The following is an 18356-nucleotide window of genomic DNA, read 5'->3' on the forward strand; positions in this document are numbered from 1 at the left end:
TAAGTGTCTGAGACTGGATATGCATTCAAGTCTTCCTGACTCCAAATTGAAAACTCTTTGCTTGGTACTTTTCAGTACTCTTTGCTCGATAACTTCTGTTGCCTTTGTGTGCAGGAAAATACCCAAAGAAGTCAGTGATACTACAGGGATAAAGGGACCATTATGGTTCCCCATTATGGTTCGAGAAGATAATATCTGGGAAAAGACTTTAGTTATTTAATCTAATCACTCCATGTGCATGAATATACTCTATAACATCTGACAAGTGATTATTCAACTTCTGTTTGAAGGGATGGGGGACTCTTTTTTTTTTTTTTTTTTTTTTGGTGAGGCAATTGGGGTTAAGTGACTTGCCCAGGGTCACACAGCTAGTACGTTTCAAGTGTCTGAGGCTGGATTTGAACTCAGGTCCTCCTGACTCCAGGGCCAGTGCTCTATCCACTGTTCCACCTAGCTCCCCCAACTCATTATCTTTTCTTTCTTTCTTTCTTTTTGCAGGGCAATGAGGGTTAAGTGACTTGCCCAGGGTCACATAGCTAGTAAGTGTCAAGTGTCTGAGGTCGGATTTGAACTCTGGTTCTCCTGAATCCAGGGCCGGTGCTTTATCCACTGCACCACCTAGCTGCCCCGACTCATTATCTTTTGATACAGCTCAGTTCATTTTTGGACATTTCTTAATTTATACTGGATTCTTTATATTCTTTGAGATCTTTATATTGGACTAAAATCTGCCTTTCTGTTATTTATATATTCATTGATCCCATTTTTTCCTTTTTAGCCAAACAGAATAAGTGTGTTCCACTGTAAAGCTTCTTCAGCTTTTCATATATTTGGAGATATAGTTCATGTCTGTTCTATGTCTTCTTTTCTCTAGGCTGAATATCCCTGGTTCCTTCAACTGTTCTTCACAGGGTATGGTTACAACTCTCTTCACCACTTTCCTGGATCTTGTATATATTCTAAGGTCTCTCTTAAAATGAGGAATCTAGAAATGAACACAAAATTCCAGATGGGATCTGACCAGGGCATATTAGAGTGGGATTATCATCTCTCTTGTTCTGAAAAGAAAAGTGCCTTTCAAGATGCTTTTTAAGACCTTTTTAGTCATTCTTTCCTTGGTTACTATTGGAGGCGATAGTGGCCAAGTTTCTCTTCAAGTTCTTCCTTTTCAGGATTCCAAACTGCCCTTGCAGTCTTTCTGTCTTTCTATCCTTCTGTGTTATTTTCCCTTCCCTTCCTTCCTTCCTTCCTTCCTTCCTTCCTTCCTTCCTTCCTTCCTTCCTTCCTTCCTTCCTTCCTTCCTTCCTTCCTTCCTTCCTTCCTTCCTTCCTTCCTTCCTTTCTTCCTTCCTTCCTTCCTTCCTTCCTTCCTTCCTTCCTTCCTTCCTTCCTTCCTTCCTTCCTTCCTTCCTTCCTTCCTTCCTTCCTTCCTTCCTTCCTTCTTTCCTTCCTTCTTTCCTTCCTTCCTTTCTTCTTTCCAAGTTGAGATCCAAATATCATTGAATGTCAGGAATAGTGGACCCTAGGCAACTAGCAAAGCTTGACCCAAATCTTGGAAAAAGCTGAATACAGACATCATACAGCAAATTTGGTTAACACAATTTCATCCCTTCTTCACATTAAACTCTTTTACTTTGGAGCTCTTGAACCTAGTAGATTTACATATTATAATATTTGGAGGCTTTTCCCTGCTGCTAAGATAGCTTGTTACTGCTACGATTTACAAAAATGGATACTCATAGTTTAAGTCTGTGATTTTGAATTTGGATAAAATAACAGATATTTGTGGTTTGACCAGAGGCCCAATTTTTCTCCCCACCCCCTCACCACCTTCCAGGACTAGAGAGAGAGATGAGAAAAATACTTCTAGTAGCTTTTATAACCTCTTTTAACCATCTTCTGTCACTCCCAACTTCTGTAATTTTTCCCTCCTTTTAGTTTAAAAGATGGTCTATTTAATTGCATGCAAGTTGAAGAAAGAGGCCATCTTAATTCTTTCTGTATTCTGCTCAGTACCTATTACAGTGCCTGCACATAGTATGCACTCAATAAATTATGGATGAATGTGTGAATGGTCAAATTTCCATAATATCTAATATCAAAATGGGGAGAGGGAAGGGAGGTTTACATTTGTCATTGGCCCTAAGTTCTTTAATTTGTAACTCTGCATTATCACATTCATTTTACCTTGACAGTTTTAATTTCCTTATCTGCTAGTTTCCCGCTACTCTGTAGTAATTCCTTGGCAAAATCATCTATGGTTAGAATTGTTGATATCAAAAGCATCTTTGTTTAGTTGGTACATAGCTCAGAAGGTGGTAACTAGTCAGAAAGACAGTAATTAATTTGCAGGAAGGCATTTGTTTCATTATGATAGAAATCTGCCTGTTAGGTGGAAACTTGTCTGTGTGGGCTCATACTTTCTCGGAATATGAGGACTTGTTTGTGCATGACATATTTAGGATTAGGTACTGGATCACTTTTTGTTTCTACTCCAGGATCACTGAGAAGTTTGTCAGGAGTAGGACAAGTATTTGCTATCTTTTTGGTTCAATATTTTAACCTGTATTTATGCTGACATTATTGTTTCTAAAGGTTTTAGCTTTCTCAAATTTGCTAACAAGGTTCTTATCAATCCAGGACCCAAATACACTTACAAGCAAGGCTCTGCACTGTGAGGTTGTTATTATGTTTTTTTTTTTTTTTAACTTTGTTCTGTTCAATTTAGCACAGATTCCTGTAGGAAAAGGTAACCACTGTGAAAATAAATGTGTTTGCCAGGTGCAGTGGTAGCAACACATAGAAATAAATTGTAAAGCTTTCCATAAAATTCGTTCTAGATATGCCTTCAGGTATTTAAGCCCAAACCAGTCCCAATGAATGGAAATTTAGTGCTTTTTCTGGTTTGACTTTTATTTGCCAAGGAAATGGAGTAGGAGCCAGGGTGTGGTCTCAGGAACTCTCTCTGTCACTCCCTAACCTCTAACTTGAATTTTTAATTGCTTAAGGAAAATATAAACTTAAAAAATGTTTAGGGAAAAGAGAACAACGTTGGCTGGTAAGTAGATTCATAGATAAATAAAGCTTTTTTATTGTAAAAGCTAAAATATAATCAAATATTAATAAAGCTCTTTTAAATGAAAGCTGCTTTAAAATAAAATATTAATAAAGGCCCTTTTAAAATCAGTGCCTGCCCCCCTCTTATTGGTTTGGCCTGTATTTATTCACCTGGGAAACATTCATATTATATGGATAAATAGTGAAGCAGCAGCTAGAACTCTTTATTTAGCTCCTGGCTAACAAGAAAATGGTTTCCTTTGTTGCCATTCCTTAAAGAACAGTTCCAAATCCAGTGTTTCAGAATTCCCCACTTTCACTTACTTCTTTCTCATATTTTTGAATAACCTTATACTTTAAAGAGAGTAAGCAATGGCTGGTGATCACCTTTGTGATTCTAAGGGGTAAGGCAACAAGTTACGGGCTAAGCCAGTGTGACACCTTTCCAGGGCTACTTTCCTCAACTCCCACTTGCACTGGGAGGGTGAGTCCTTGGACAGTGGGCAATTGTTGTTGAACCCAAGTCTTTGGTTACAGTAGTTCTTTACTCCAAAGTTTCTTTTGTTTCTAATTGGTACCAAAAGTACAGGTCAGGGCTCGGCCTCCCCATCTCTGAACCCTAACCCAGAATTTTAGACTCCAGTACCAGAGATACAGAAAAATCCAGATACAGAGTCAAGGACCAGACCTTCAAGGTCATTGCCCTATGTTCACTGGACTTTTTTTTAGTCCAAGTAGTATTGATTTAATTTATTAATGTTTTCTTTGTAACTATCAAAAGCATTTTTGCAGATATATATGTATATGGATATGTGTGTTTGTGGTATGTGTGTATATATATGTATATATGCGTGTGCATACACACACACACATTTTCTTCTAAAAACTCTTGGATGGATAGGTACTTTATTTTAGAGTCCCTGGTTTCTTTCAAAGTTTAGGTCAAATACCACCTTTCACATGAGATCTTTTCTGATTCCTCCTTCCCCTTTACCCAATTTGTGTTTTTTTAAAATATATTTTGTATTTATTTGTGTACATGTTATCTCCCCTGAAAGATTGTAATCTCCTTTTTCTTTTTATTGCCCCAGTGCCTGGCTCAGATGCCTATTGATTGGTTAAGTCTTACAGATAAGTACTCCAAGAAAGTTTTTTATAAATCATCTTATGCAGATTTCCCATTATAAAATCAGACTATTTCCCCCTGGAAAACAGTTGAACTTTCTGCATGTAATATAAGTTCATGTGAATCTCTAAAGGATCTATAATTTCAGAAATTTCTCCATCAGTCTTTGACTTAGGAGTTTAGGAGCAAGTCAAGACATCGCCTCTTTATGACATTGGTCTTTTTTAAAAAGTGAACAACAAAATGAGTGTTAGGGAATTGCCTAAGGCACATCATAGTTAAGTGACCTGACCAGGCTGAAGAGCCAGTAAGTTGACAGAGATGGATTTACATCCAGATCTTCTAACAACAAGCCTAGTACTCTATACTTATGCCAAAACTTCTTTTGGGAATAGATTAATCCTATATTTAACCACAGAGAAGCAATTCAATTCAAAAAACATTGATTAAATGACTTGTAATCTCTAGGCTTTGCTGTGGGGAGCAGTACTAAGTAGGATCTATACTACTATATACAAGGGCTTTAAAAGTGAGCAAGGTGCAGTGGATATAGTGATGGACGTGAGTCCTCAAACAAATTTCACTTCTGACATTATAAACAGTGTGATGACAGCCAAGTTCTAAGCCTCAGGTGACTTGTTCTAAGACCTTAAGTTACAGATGGTTATCTGCCTCCAAGGATGAAAATAACAGGTCACCTTATCTACTGACAGATGTATAGTAACATATATAACTAAATGCTTTCTATTTTCAAGAAAAGCTTTCAAAATAGCATTTAAAAGGAATAACTTTCTCCTGCAACTCTTGTGCACAGAATATCAGCAAATAGATCAAATAACAATGGACAAATTGATAGAATGCATGTATTGACATTTGTTTTTATTCCAATGACTTCTTCCTTTCTTCCTTTAGCATTTCCACTTCTGAAAATCAAGGGGACAAGGCCAAGCTTAGAAGACTTCTTTCTTTCTTTCTTTCTTTCTTTCTTTCTTTCTTTCTTTCTTTCTTTCTTTCTTTCTTTCTTTCTTTCTTTCTTTCTTTCTTTCTTTTTTTTGGTAGAAAATTTCTAAAGTCCCTTTTAGCTTTTGATCCTTTGTATTGGTACTTTTTATATTTGGAGCACTGTATTGGGGGAAAAAAAGAGTCAGGAAATATGTTTTATATATGTTGAGTTACTTGCATGTTGTCTCCTCTTTTAGAATGTGATCTCTTTTATTAGTAAAAGGTAGAATGTGGTGCAACTTTAAAAAGACGTACAGAAAAAGTACTGTGAGAATTCAGGAGTGGGAGAAATAGAGAGCAGGCATCATTGAGTTAAAACCCAGTGTCCAATATTTAGCAAATGCCTGGCAGATATTTGGGGCTTAATAAATGTTTTCTTGATTGAGTGGAGGTGGCATTGGGGATTGGGTAAGATTTCAAAAGGTACAAATTCAAGACAGTGAGTTGGGGAGTCAGGAAGACCTGAATTCAAATTTGACCTCAATTTCTCATGTGTAAAATGAACTAGAGTAGGAAATGGCAAGTTACTCCAAGTATCTTTACCAAGAAAAACCCAAATGGGGGTCCCATAGAGTTGCACATGACTGAAACCATTGAACAACAAGACATCAAACTGGCAATGGTTATTCCTGACAAAGTGTGGATGTTGGATGTTAGCTGATTATGGGAATTCAGTTCTTACCTAATTCTTTAAGTTACCAATTAACTTAATTAATTTAAGTTAATGAAATTAATTTGTGCTATGAAGTTTATGCTATGAGGGATATGCCTGTGAGCTGTGGGTATCCTGGGCCTTCTTCACCTCCAATACTATTTCACATGGAGAGCTTATCAGCTCCCATGGATTCAACTGTCATCATTATGCAGATGATTCTCAGAATATGCCACCATTCTTCTAGCTACCCAGATTTGCAACCTTGATGTCTTCCTTGATTCCTTATTTTCTCTATTATCCCCCATATCCAATTTGTTGTGAAGGCCTGTTGATTTTATCTTTATAACCTTTCTCACATATACTCCTTTCTCTCCTCTGCCACTGTTACACCCTCCTCCCTTTGTCCTCCTTCATCCAAAGCCCTCATGACCTCATGCCTGGACTATTGCAAAAACCTGCTGACTGGTCTCTCTGCCACAAGTCTCCCTCCACTCCAATCCATTTTCTACTCAGTTGACAAAGAGATCTTCCTGAAGTGCTAGTCTGACCAGGTCACCTCCCCTATTCAATAAATTCCATTGCCTTTTATAACCTGCCCTCTCCACCCTTCTAAACACTTTATATCCACCATAGGGACACTCTCCTTGCCGTTCTTTGTTCAAAGTACTCCACCTCCTGAAAAAGAACATTTTCCATAACTGTTCTGCATGCCTATGTTTGTCTTCTTTATCATCTCTGCCTTCTGGCTTCCTTCAAGTTCCAGTTAATATCCTACCTTTGAAAGGTAGCCTTTCCTGATCCTCCTTAATTCTAGGGCCTTTCCTCTATTGATTATCTCCAATTTGTCCTGTGTAAAGCTTGCTTTTACTTAGTGGTTTGCATGTTGTCTCCTTCTTTAGACTTCGAGTTTCTTGAGCTGGGTCAATCTTTTACCTCTTTTGTATTCCCAGCACTTAGCATGGGCTCTGGCAAACAGATAACTTGATAAATGTTTATTGACTGATGATGCAGATTTCTTTGATATTCACCACTAGCCCATCCTGCCTCCAAATGAAATGGTATTTACTCAATAAAGTCTTTTTGACTGTTAGACTTCCTGAGTGGTTAAAAATGAAATGTTCTCTAAAAACTTATCAAGAAACCCAATAGAAATCTTTTTTTAACCCTGAGGTTTTGAGGTATTTGATAAAAAAGAGTTGCCTTAAATAACGTAAAGAATGTGATCAAAAGATTAAATTGCGGCTGGATTAAGTTGTCCAACATGAATTTAATATTGACTGTCTTTAAGTTGTTAATCTCTTGGAATTGTGTAATATTATGTACTTCTTGTTCTAGGCCAACACATTTTTAATTTCATATTTGAAATGGCTAGAGAAGGAAATGGCAAGCTACTCTGGTATCTTTGCCAAGAAAACCCCTTCCTTCCTTCCTTCCTTCCATTTTCTTTCCTTCTGTTTATGCTCAATGCATAGAGGAAAATAGACTTCAAGATCTTTTTATTCTTTTTTGAGACCGAAAAGAGAACTTTGAATTGTAATTTGACGGCTGTGAACCACTGCCTATAAATCTTTCCTGAGGTAAGGGTTAACATTTCCCTTTCTTTTTACTTATAAGATTATAGATCTAGAAGTGGGAAAGAACCTCAAAGGCCATCTAGTTCAGCCTTCTTATATTACAGATGAGGCTCAGGGAAGATCATTCTAAGGTAGTGGCAGAGGCAGAATTTGAACCCAGGTCTTCTGGCTCCAAATTCATCTTTCATTCCATGTCCCATACTGCTTCGTATTATTATGACTATCCTGTACAGTTGATATCTAAAATATAATAGTTTGGGTTGCTATAGTCCTTTGTTGCAAGGGCTTTCATATCTATTGTGAAAATCTTTTGAGAAAGCTAGATAGTTCAATGGATAGAACCCTAGAACTGGAGTTAAGTAGACCTGAGTTGAAATCCTACCTCAGGCACTAGTTGTGTGTCCTTGGGCAAGTTCCTTAATTTCTAGCTGGTTCAACTTTCTCATCTGTAAAATGGGGATATAATAGAACCTGCCTCATCAGGTTATTGTGAGGATTAAATGAGATAATATTTGTAAAGCATTTTGTAAGCACCATATAAATTTTTGGTGGTGCTGGTGTTACTGTCATTCATCTTCTCATATGTTCCTTAAAACAACTGTGAACTAGGTACAACAGGCATTACTATACCCATTATACAGATGACTTAGCAGAGACACAGAGGTTAAATTTGAAGCTATCTAACTTGTCAGTGGCAGACCTGGGGCAAAAGTTTATATTATATCATGTTATTATTTCTTGGAGTATTTTTGCTAGGAAGGGATCCTATAAGACATCTATTGGGCAGGAAACCCACTTAAAATATCTCTGCCAGTCTCTGCTCAAATATCTCCAATTACAAATAATTCATTACTTTGTCATCCAGGACTTGATATTGTTTATATTGTTATATTTATTCATTCAATAAATGCATACCGATTGCCTGACTTCAGTAAATCAGTATTGCCATACTGATTGCAAGATTCTATGTCACTTTCACACCAGGGAGTACAGAGGTACTTAAGACAGTCCTTTCCCTCAAGGAGCTTATAGTCTTACAAAATGTTGTTTTGTTCAAGAACACATTCTTGATATTGTCTTAAAATCTGCTGCCTTATAGCTTCTACCCATTGGTTCCAGTTCTTCTCCCTGGAGCTATGGTGGAAAAGAGATAGTGTGGCATAATGGACAGAACATTGGATTTGGGATTGAATCCCATCTCTTGCCAAGACCTAATTTGTGACTTTGGGCAAGTCACTTAATTAACCTCCCTCTGCCTAAGTTTTTTCATCTGTAATAGGATGGGTTTTGAGCAGGTTATCTCTAAACCCTTTTCCAGCTTTAATAGAGCTGGTAAATATGGTATTTGTCTCTATGTTATCTCCTCCCTCTTCCACATGACAGTTGCTTGTAGTACATTTTTTGTGAAAAGTTAAATGACTGAGAGCAGCTACTTAGTTGGGTTTTGCCATGAAAACAGTAAGGATACCCAAGTGGTAGCAGTGTTGTGGCTGAAAGGACTTCAGAGAAAGTGGAAGAGTAGATCTATAGGGCATAAAAACATATTTCCCCACTCCCCCCACACACCCCCCCCAGAAACTGTGGGTCATGAATGGAACACTCTGTCTAGTTCAGTGCCCTTTTGCTTACCCCCATAGTAAACTGTTGCAGCCTAAATCCCAGATCTCATCATTTATAATTTCTTGTGATTATTGGTTTTGACTGCTTCTGCTTTAGATATAGCTTACTTACTTTCTCTTGCCCTTTTACCTGCACTACCCATATTCCTAGTTTTAAGTATTGGACTAATTGTACAACCAAAAAAAAAATCTTCCTAAGGGACAAGACTGAACATGTTACTTTACTACTCAAAAACCTCTAGTGGCTTCCTATTTCTTTTTTGATAGAATACAAATGCCTTAGCCTGGCATTCAAGGCTTATAGCTGGGACAGCTAGGTAGTGCAGTGGATAAAGCACCGGGCCTGGATTCAGGAGGACCTGAGTTCAAATCCAGCCTCTGACACTTGACATGTCCTAGCTGTGTGACCCTGGGCAAGTCACTGAACCCCCATTGCCCTGCCAAAAAAAAAGAACTCCTTTTCACAACCTAATCTAAATCCCAAAACAAACAAGTCAAGGCTTCTAGCTATTCTGGCTGCTATGTGGCTTCCACCTACCTTTCCAGTAATTTCACATTACTCCCCTTCATATACAACATTCTAGCCAGATTGGATACCTGTCTAATTCTCCAAACTCAATATGCAATCATATGTTTACACATGCTCATCTTTGCCTATCCTAATCCTTCTTATTACAGTGTCAAAGATCTATGGCTGGGAGGGATCTGAGAGGCCATCTATTTCAACTACCTTATTTTACAAATGAGCAAACCAAAGGCCTAAAGAGGTGTAAAATGATTTGCCTAAGATCATATACATTGTAAGCATTAGAGGTTAGGATTTGAATCCAGGTCCTTTGAATTCAAAGCCAGCCATCTTTGCACTGGGCCAAGAACAGACAACACCATGGATGTTTGGCAAAGATGTTTTTGGAAAGGGGAATCCCCCATGCCAAATTAAAAATTTTGCCACTGACTCTTGCTATTTAAAAACAAAACAAGACAGCAACAAAAAATCCACAAAAAACCCTCCCAAACAACTGATTCCTTTATATGATGGAGAAAATGGTTGGTTGTTCCAGTATTTAAATATGAATGAAATTACTTTTTCCTCCTCTTTGATATTTTTCCTTAAGCCAGACCATTTCCAAATGGAGAAATGTTATCCAAAAAAGAGTAACATTTGGAAAGCATTTTATTTTGCCTTGTTTATATAATTTTAGTATGAAGGTTTCCCTCTAGCTGAATTGCCCACCCGATATAAATACCACTTCTGTACCATGTGTTTTTCCTATGTCTAGGTTGGATGGAGAAGAGGTTAGAAAACGTCTGGTTTTGGTTTACTTTTGTGTGAATATTAATAAAAGTGGAGAGCAAACCAGCTTTCCAATAGAGGCTCTGTTGTGAATGGAAGGTTAGAAGCAAAGGAAAATCATATCACCCTCATTTGTTTTCGTTGGCAATTGTATACATGAAACTAGCAGACTCAGCAATTGAGATAGGTGTGACTTGTTGACAGTCTTCACCACAAGTTTTAATATTGCCATCCATAAGAAGGGGGAGCCACCACTGTTACCACCCTGTAGTGTCTAAAGCAGTCCTAATGAAACTCTCTCATTACTGGTGTGTGTGTGTGTGTGTGTGTATGTGTGTGTGAGAGAGAGAGAGAGAGAGAGAGAGAGAGAGAGAGAGAGAGAGAGAGAGAGAGAGAGAGAGAGAACTTGGTATCCCTTTCAAGGTCTTTGAAATGACAACCCTGGCATTCTGGAGAGATTTATTTAATCTTCCCGTATGTGTTGCTTCCTGAGGCAAAATATAGCTGATGCTTAGAAATGTTACAATTGAGATAAAAACTGAGGTCCCACAGTATGGGAAAACGTTGGGAAGAGATCAGAGATCGTGGATGCCAGTTTTCATGTGTTAGCCAGGTACTACCATTCTTTTCTTCCCACATTGGAAGTTTTTAAAAACAGGTTTATTGACACTCCTAATGCATGGGGTTAAACATATTTTTGTGCCCAGTACAGTTTTAAGCATGGTTTACCTGAGTAGTAAACTGAAATGGGAGCATAGGCTGGCGGCACTTCTGCTCTTTTAGCCAAAAAGATAAGCATTTCACAGCTGTCAGCAATACATGTTCTGGATCTATTATATGTGGAGCATAGCACTAGCTAGGCACAGTGGGTGGCTTCTTTTTATTTGAAGATTTTTAAAGTATAATTGTTCTTACAGGATTTGAAAATACTTCCTGGGTCATAAGTATAGGAGAGGTGATGGTTTTTATTTTGCAGCATTTAAAAGGAATCTTTATGATAAAATAAGCTGGAGTTGAAGGGGAGAGAATTTTGAAACATTTCCCATTTTTGATCTGTTTTACTTTTCTTTTTGAATAACAAGTCCTTAGGTCCTGTAAAATGTTACTAACATTGCTTTAACAAATAAATCAGAGAACAACCTTCAAAGTGTCATGAAGCACTTTTAAAGAAGTTAACTTATTAGAGATGACCTTTCCTCATAAAACTGTGAACTTTAAGAATTAGTAACTTTGTACCAAGGAAGGGAACACTTCCCCTTTCTCCCTCACATGACAAAATTTTGGTGGCCTTACCCCCATCTTATGCCTTTTGTCCTGGTACTTGTGTGGACTGTCTTTCTGGCTTTTCTGTACTGTTTAATAATCATTATATATGCCAGGCTCCAAACAGACTATTTTGATGTACTAACAAATAATCTTGGCGATTTAGTCACCTTGTAAATTAAACCATTGGTTTAGGAACAGGATGGCAAACATAAATCTTACTAGATATTAGTTGGGCACCATAATGAGAACCTAGTAGGTACTGGGATGTTTATAAGCAAATTTTAGACACATCAGTCGTCTCTGTTAAAGATAATGCAACAAAACTGAACAGATGTTACTGTGCAAAGACATTTGGGACTTGTAGTAGGTAAAAGTGAAAAAAGGCAAAAAGAATTGTAACCAATTTTCCATTAATTATCCACAGCAAATCTGACTTTCCAGTTTGCAGAGAGGAGCATGCCTCATTTAAATACTTTGATATCACCACTCACTATAGATAGCAGCTAATCTTCTTAATTACTGCTTGGAGTGTCAACTCCCTTTATTTTTTTTGTATGCATAAAAATCCCTTTGAAATCCAGATTTACCACCTGGCTTGCTTTTAGGAGAGGTGAATCTTGCCGGAGGTGGGGCAGTATTATTCCCAGCTTGGAATGAACTCAGGAAGAATTTGAGTAGGGTCCTATGGGGGCAAATTTATTCAGAATCTCAGTGTTTTGGAGTTAGGTCCTCATAATACAGCTTTTGTTTTGTCTGAAAGCCAGCATGATATAGGATAGAAAGCTGTCCTGGGAATCAAGGAGGCCAATTGAAGTCATATTGAGGAATTTAGACTTGATCCAAAAGCAAAGAGGGCCACTATAATTTTTAAAGCATGGGAATGTCACGATGAAGTGTTGAAAGGCACTTAGTCAGGTGTGGAGGATGGAACGCAGAAATAGAAATTGAAGTCATAGAGACTTTCAGGCACTATCATAGGAATGAGATGAGTCTAAGAAATATTCCAAAAGGAGAATAGACAGAAAGAGTCAAAGATGATGGCAAAGCTCAGAACCTTGGGAGCAGCTAGAAAGGAAGATCGGGTGAACAAACAGATGAAGCCTAGTCATTACAATTTAAAGTGCAAAATTAATTTTACAATACCAACTCTGATTTTGTTTAAAAAAAAAATACACCACCACCATGTATAGCAACAACCTTGTTGCTACATCACCTCTGGGACTTTTTGTTGATTATTCTGTAAAGTGGCACAGGGTTCTGGGAGTTGAAATTTAAATTTAGGCAGGATTCTCACCATGCAGGAGCTAGGGCTTATTTGTGCAATGCATCAGAATCCTTCACAAAAGACATAAAGGAATGTTAAAAAGCTGTATCAGATTTGTAGTGTTTTGTGACTTTGAAACCTTGTGTGATATTCATATATGTATGTTTATTTTGGACTCAGGGAGAAGAGCTGAGGATTACCAATGCTTCACTCATGGGGCTTATTTTTGTTTTTGTTTTGGGAGTTTGGGGATTTATGTTGGCAGATTATTAATCAACTGAAAATTTCTTGTTAATCTGTCAGATTTAAATTCACTTACTGCAAAAAAAAATTATCTCTAACTGCAGAGCACACAAACCTTTAATTCTTTTTGCATAGCAGTAAATGGAAAAAAAAAGAGTTGAGTTATTAAGATTTGTGTGGGAGGTTTGGTTTTTTTTTCCCCCCAAAAGCTGCATGACATTTAAAAATAATCTAACATCCTAGATTTTTTCATGCAACCCACTGAAGAATTTCAGTGTTTCACTTAAATCTTTTTTAATATAATAAACATTTTTTCTTTAAAGTTTTGAGTTCTAAAATATATCCCTCCTTCCCTCTTTCCCCTTTTGGTGGCAAGCATCCAGATATAGGTTATACATGTGCAATTATGTAAAACATTTATTAGTCATTTTGTACAAGAAAACTAATAAAAGAAATAAAGTGGACAATAGTATGCTTCAGTCTGTGTTCAATCAATATCACTTATTTCTTTGGAAATGGATAGTATGCTTCGTCATTAGTCCTTTGGGATTGTCGTAGATCATTGTATTTCTGAGAACAGTTAAATCATTCACAGTTCTTCATCAAACAATATTGCTGTCACTGTGTACAAAATTCTCTTGGTTCTTCTCACTTCACTATACACCAGGCTTTTCCAGGCCTTTCTGAAATCATCCTGCTAGTCATTTCTTACAGCATAATAATATTCCATTACAATTATATATCATAGCTTGTTCAGCTATTCCCCAATTGGATATTCCTTTGATCTCCAATTCTTAGCCACCACAAAAAGAGATGCTTTAAATTTTTTTCTACAAATAGGTCTTTTTCTCTTTTGGGGGATGTCTTTGGGATATAACCTAGCAGTGATATTGCTGGACCAAAGGGTATGCAGTTTTATAGCCCTTTGGGCATAGTTCCAAATTGCTCTCCAGAATGGTTGGATCAGTTTACAACTTCACCAACAGTGGATTGGTGTCCTAGTTTTCCCACATCCCCTCCAACATCCAACATTTTCCTTTTTTGTTATATTTGCCATTCTGATAAGTATGAAGTGGTACCTCAGAGTTGTTTTAATTTGTATTTCTCTGATCAATAGTGTTTCACTTAATTCTAATATCACATCTCCTACATCTTACATAAAGAAATACTTATATTTTAAGTTATAGTCTCCTTAGAGTGAATTGTTATATTGCTTGTTATAATTGTATATTGTTTGTTATAAATTAGTGTTAGTGAAATCTGAATGTGACATCTAACATTTTAAAGGATGTAGGGCTTTTTTCATACCCCTCTGTTTTGGAGATCTCTTTTAGGAGGTGATTGGTGTATTCTTTCAATTTCTATTTTACCCTCTGTCTCTTGAATATCAGGGCAGTTTTCCTTCACAATTTCTTGGAAGATGATATCTAGGCTGTTTTTTTTATCATGGCTTTCAGATAGTCTAATAATTTTCAAATTATCTCTCCTAGATCTATTTTCCAGGTCAGTTGTTTTTCCTATGCGATATTTTACATTGCCTTCTATTTTTTTCATTCTTTTGGTTTTGTTTTATTGTTTTTTGATTTCTCATAAAGGCATTAGCTTCCATTTTCTCAATGCTAATTTTTAAGAAATTATTTTCTTCAGTGAGCTTTTGTTTCTCCTTTTCCATTTGGCCAATATGGATTTTCAAAGCATTCTTTTTCACATTGTTTTTTTGTACCTCTTTTACCATTTGGCCCAGACTGTTTTTTAAGGTGTTATTTTCTTCAGTATTTTTTTGTGTCTTCTTTACCAAGCTTTTGACTTTTTTTTCATTATTTTCATGCATCACTCTAATTTCTTTCCCCATTTTTCCTCTACTTCTTTTACTTGATTTTCAAAACCTTTTTGAGCCCTTCTATGGCCTGAGACCAATTCATATTTTTCATGGAAGCTTTATATGTAGGAGCTTTGACTTTGTTGTCTTCTTCTGAGGGTATATTTTGATCTCCCTTGTTACCATAGTAACTCTTTAAGGTAAGAATTATTTCCTGTTGTTTGCTCATTTTCCCCAGCCTATTTCTTGACTTTTACTTCTTTGTTAAAGTGGGGCACTACTTCCAGGGTGGTGAGTGCAGTATCCCAAGCTTCAGGGTGTTTGTTCAGTTGTTTTCAGAGATACTTCTAGGGATTTGTAAGTTTTTAGTTCTTCCAAGGTGGTATGATATAAGGAGAGGGATGTTTACTACTCTCCTGGCCTGTGCTCTAGTCTACAAGCAACCACAAACCTGCTTTTCTTCCCTGGAACTACAAGAAGCTTCCCACTCCACTGTTGCTGCAAGCTTTGGCGTACTCCTCCCCAGGCTGGGACTGCCACCCAAGACTTCAACCTGGATCCCAGTATGGGCAAAACAACAGAGTCCTATCTCAGTACTAGCAAAGGGACCTTGTAATATCCTTCTGACCAATTGTTCAACCCTCTTACCCTCTGTGGGCTGAGTTCCAGAAACAGTTGCTGTTGCTGCTGATTCAGTGGCTCTCAAGGCCTGCTCCTGGTTTGCTGGGGTTGGGTCTGTGCTGCACCGTCTGCATTAGACTGTGCTCCACTTTCACCCAGGTGGGACAGACCTTTCCTGCCAACTTTCTAAGTTGTCTTTGGCTAGAAAATTATTTCACCTTGTCCTTTTGTGGGGTCTGCTGCTCCAGGAATTGTCTTAATGGCATTATTTGAAGGTATTTGGAGGGGTTTGGGGAAGAACTCAGGTGAGTCATTGCCTTTCCTCCACCCCCTTCATGTACCCCTCTTAAATTAGACTTATCCAGGGGCAGCTAGGTGGTGCAGTAGATAGAGCACCAGCCCTGGAGGCAGGAGTACCTGAGTTCAAATCCGGCCTCAGATACTTAACACTTACTAGCTGTGTGACCCTGGGCAAGTCACTTAACCCCAATTGCCTCACTTAAAAAAAAAATTAGACTTATCCAGAGAGGATCTTGGCTTGGGGATGGAGCTGATCTCCCCTACCTCACTGTCTTCTCCTTATCACCAGCAGTTAAGGAAGAAGAGACCATTATATTGGAGCTGATGTTTTCATATTTTATACCTTCATTGCTGTCTTCCCTTTTACGTTATAGTTGCCCATCACTTTTTAAAAAAATATCTTCTTTTGGGATAGAAATGGAGTTTAAAGCATGATTTACTGGATAAATGTATAGTTGAAGAAGATATTAAAATTACTTGGAAAAATATAAAATGTTAGGAATGTACTAAACCCCTTCAGTTTGGTTCTATTAATTGGGAATTTTTGACTGTGGCAAGGATGTAGGCAAAATTTTAGCTTCACTATACAAATCTTTTAGTAGTGTCATAATCTTAGGATTCAGAACTTGAGGAGATGTGAGAACTCATTTAATCCAACTTTTTCACTTTACAAAGTGGGGAAAGTGAGTTCATCCAGGCTTAATTCCTAGATTCTCAGAATAAAATTTACACTTGCCGGGCAGTGAGAACACTTTCCCAACAATTACCCTTGGTTTGATTTCCTTTTGTTGTTGTTCTGTTTTTAGATCCCTTTGCACAGATTAGTACTTGCTATCAATAGTTATAAGATGGGGAAGGGGAAGCAACTTTGACATTGTCCCAAGGTGCCAAATTTAGAGGGTACTTAGAGCACTTATAATTTTTCAGCAGTAAAGAAACTTAAGTGTAGGAATTAATTAAAATAGGAAGCTGCCAGATAACAGGCTGTGGTTAGCCTCTCTGATGTCCTGCCATATACCTCAGCTTTGCACTCTATCCCAATGGCTGTCTCTGCAGCAGCATTCTCCTTGTGTTTGAGTAACTGTCTCTTCTACCCTACTTGAGCCAGTGTCTCTTTTGTCCCTACTCCCCCTAAATAAATGTCTTTTCTATTGCTTGTCTTCTGTGTGAAAACATCTAATAAGGGCCCTGGGTACAAAAGACAATGTAGATTAATAGTGTTCAGATTACAGGGAGAATGCATAACTTACACAAGAGAATAAGCTTTCCATTTTAGAAGCCAACATTTATAGATACAAATGTTGATATGCTAATAAAACATTTCTGTAACTATTTTACTGTTAGGTCACACTTTGTTATCTATTATTTAGATTTTTCATTTACTCAGTTTAGTCTCTGTTCTAATCAGGCTGAATTAGAAAGGATTTTTCATATTATCATTTTACTACATATGCTTGTGGGGACCAATTTTTAATTGGAGAGTGCTAGCTAAGCGGCTTGCCGCAATATTGGGGCAAGGAAGGAGACCAGCAGCCTCCCTCAAAACAGAACAGGATTTATTTTAACAAGAACGAACTTAAAAAAAACCCCACAAACAGGATCAGTAGGAGCAAAGGAAAGGAAATAAAATGAGGAAAGGGAAATTATACAACCTGAAAAAAATACCACCGCCCAGGAATCAGCTGAGAATATGCAGCAGGGCTCCTGTCACCTTTCAGCTTCCAGCTAGAATGGTGAAATCTCCTCTCCAACCCCAGAAAACCCCACACAGCCCACAGCCAATGGGATGGCTGCTCTGACAGTCACGTGACTGCCCTCACTAGGCTTCCAATCATTATAATTTTGCCAGGCCCAGGTAGGTCTCGAGTGGTGATGACATGAGGTGCCAGCACCATGGCAACGGCTACAACCAGTGGGTGGAGCACCATGTGGTTTGCGGAGCCCCAGGCCAGTGCCCACCGAGGCATAAAAACCTCAAATAACAATTAATTCTTTACATGCTGAAATATTAGTGAATACCATTGACCCATTACCTTCTTTTTTTCTCTCTCTTTTACAGCTTGGGTGAGTTCTCTGTCGATGGGGATGATCTTTTTCTGCTGTCCTATAGTTAGTGTATTCACAGACATATTTGGATGTCGCAAAACAGCTGTTGCTGGGGCTGCTGTAGGATTCATTGGACTTATGTCTAGTTCTTTTGTAAGGTAAGGATTCTGTTTCCTCATATTTGATTGTCAAGAACTGTTTCATTTCCTAAGATAACTGATTTCTTCCTCAGCAACCACAGACCAGAATTCCTTTTGGGATTTGCATTTTTCTTGTAATGAGGATATTTATAAATGTTCACAGAAGGCAGCAGAAGCATATTGTTACCTGGCTTTTCTGATTCAAATCTGAGTTAGAATTGGGTGAAGCAAATAATGAAAGGTAGATACCAAGCTTATTTCTAAAAATAGCAATTTAACTAAGGCAGTGGTTCTTTGAATTCTTATTATCATAAACTGAAGAGTATACTTA

At 37.7% G+C, this 18356-nt stretch overlaps 1 protein-coding gene across 1 annotated transcript in view; it reads left to right on the top strand.

Annotated features, from left to right (window-relative positions):
- Nucleotides 1-18356, top strand: part of SLC16A10 (solute carrier family 16 member 10) — a 147802-nt gene that overhangs the window by 59542 nt on the left and 69904 nt on the right. The window contains exon 2 of the mRNA XM_044005311.1: nucleotides 17899-18043. Coding sequence (XP_043861246.1) covers nucleotides 17899-18043 — 145 coding nt within the window. The remainder of the gene's footprint in view (nucleotides 1-17898; nucleotides 18044-18356) is intronic.

This window comes from Dromiciops gliroides, chromosome 4 (assembly GCF_019393635.1).
Source record: "Dromiciops gliroides isolate mDroGli1 chromosome 4, mDroGli1.pri, whole genome shotgun sequence".
In the NCBI taxonomy this organism is placed as follows: Eukaryota; Metazoa; Chordata; class Mammalia; order Microbiotheria; family Microbiotheriidae; genus Dromiciops; species Dromiciops gliroides.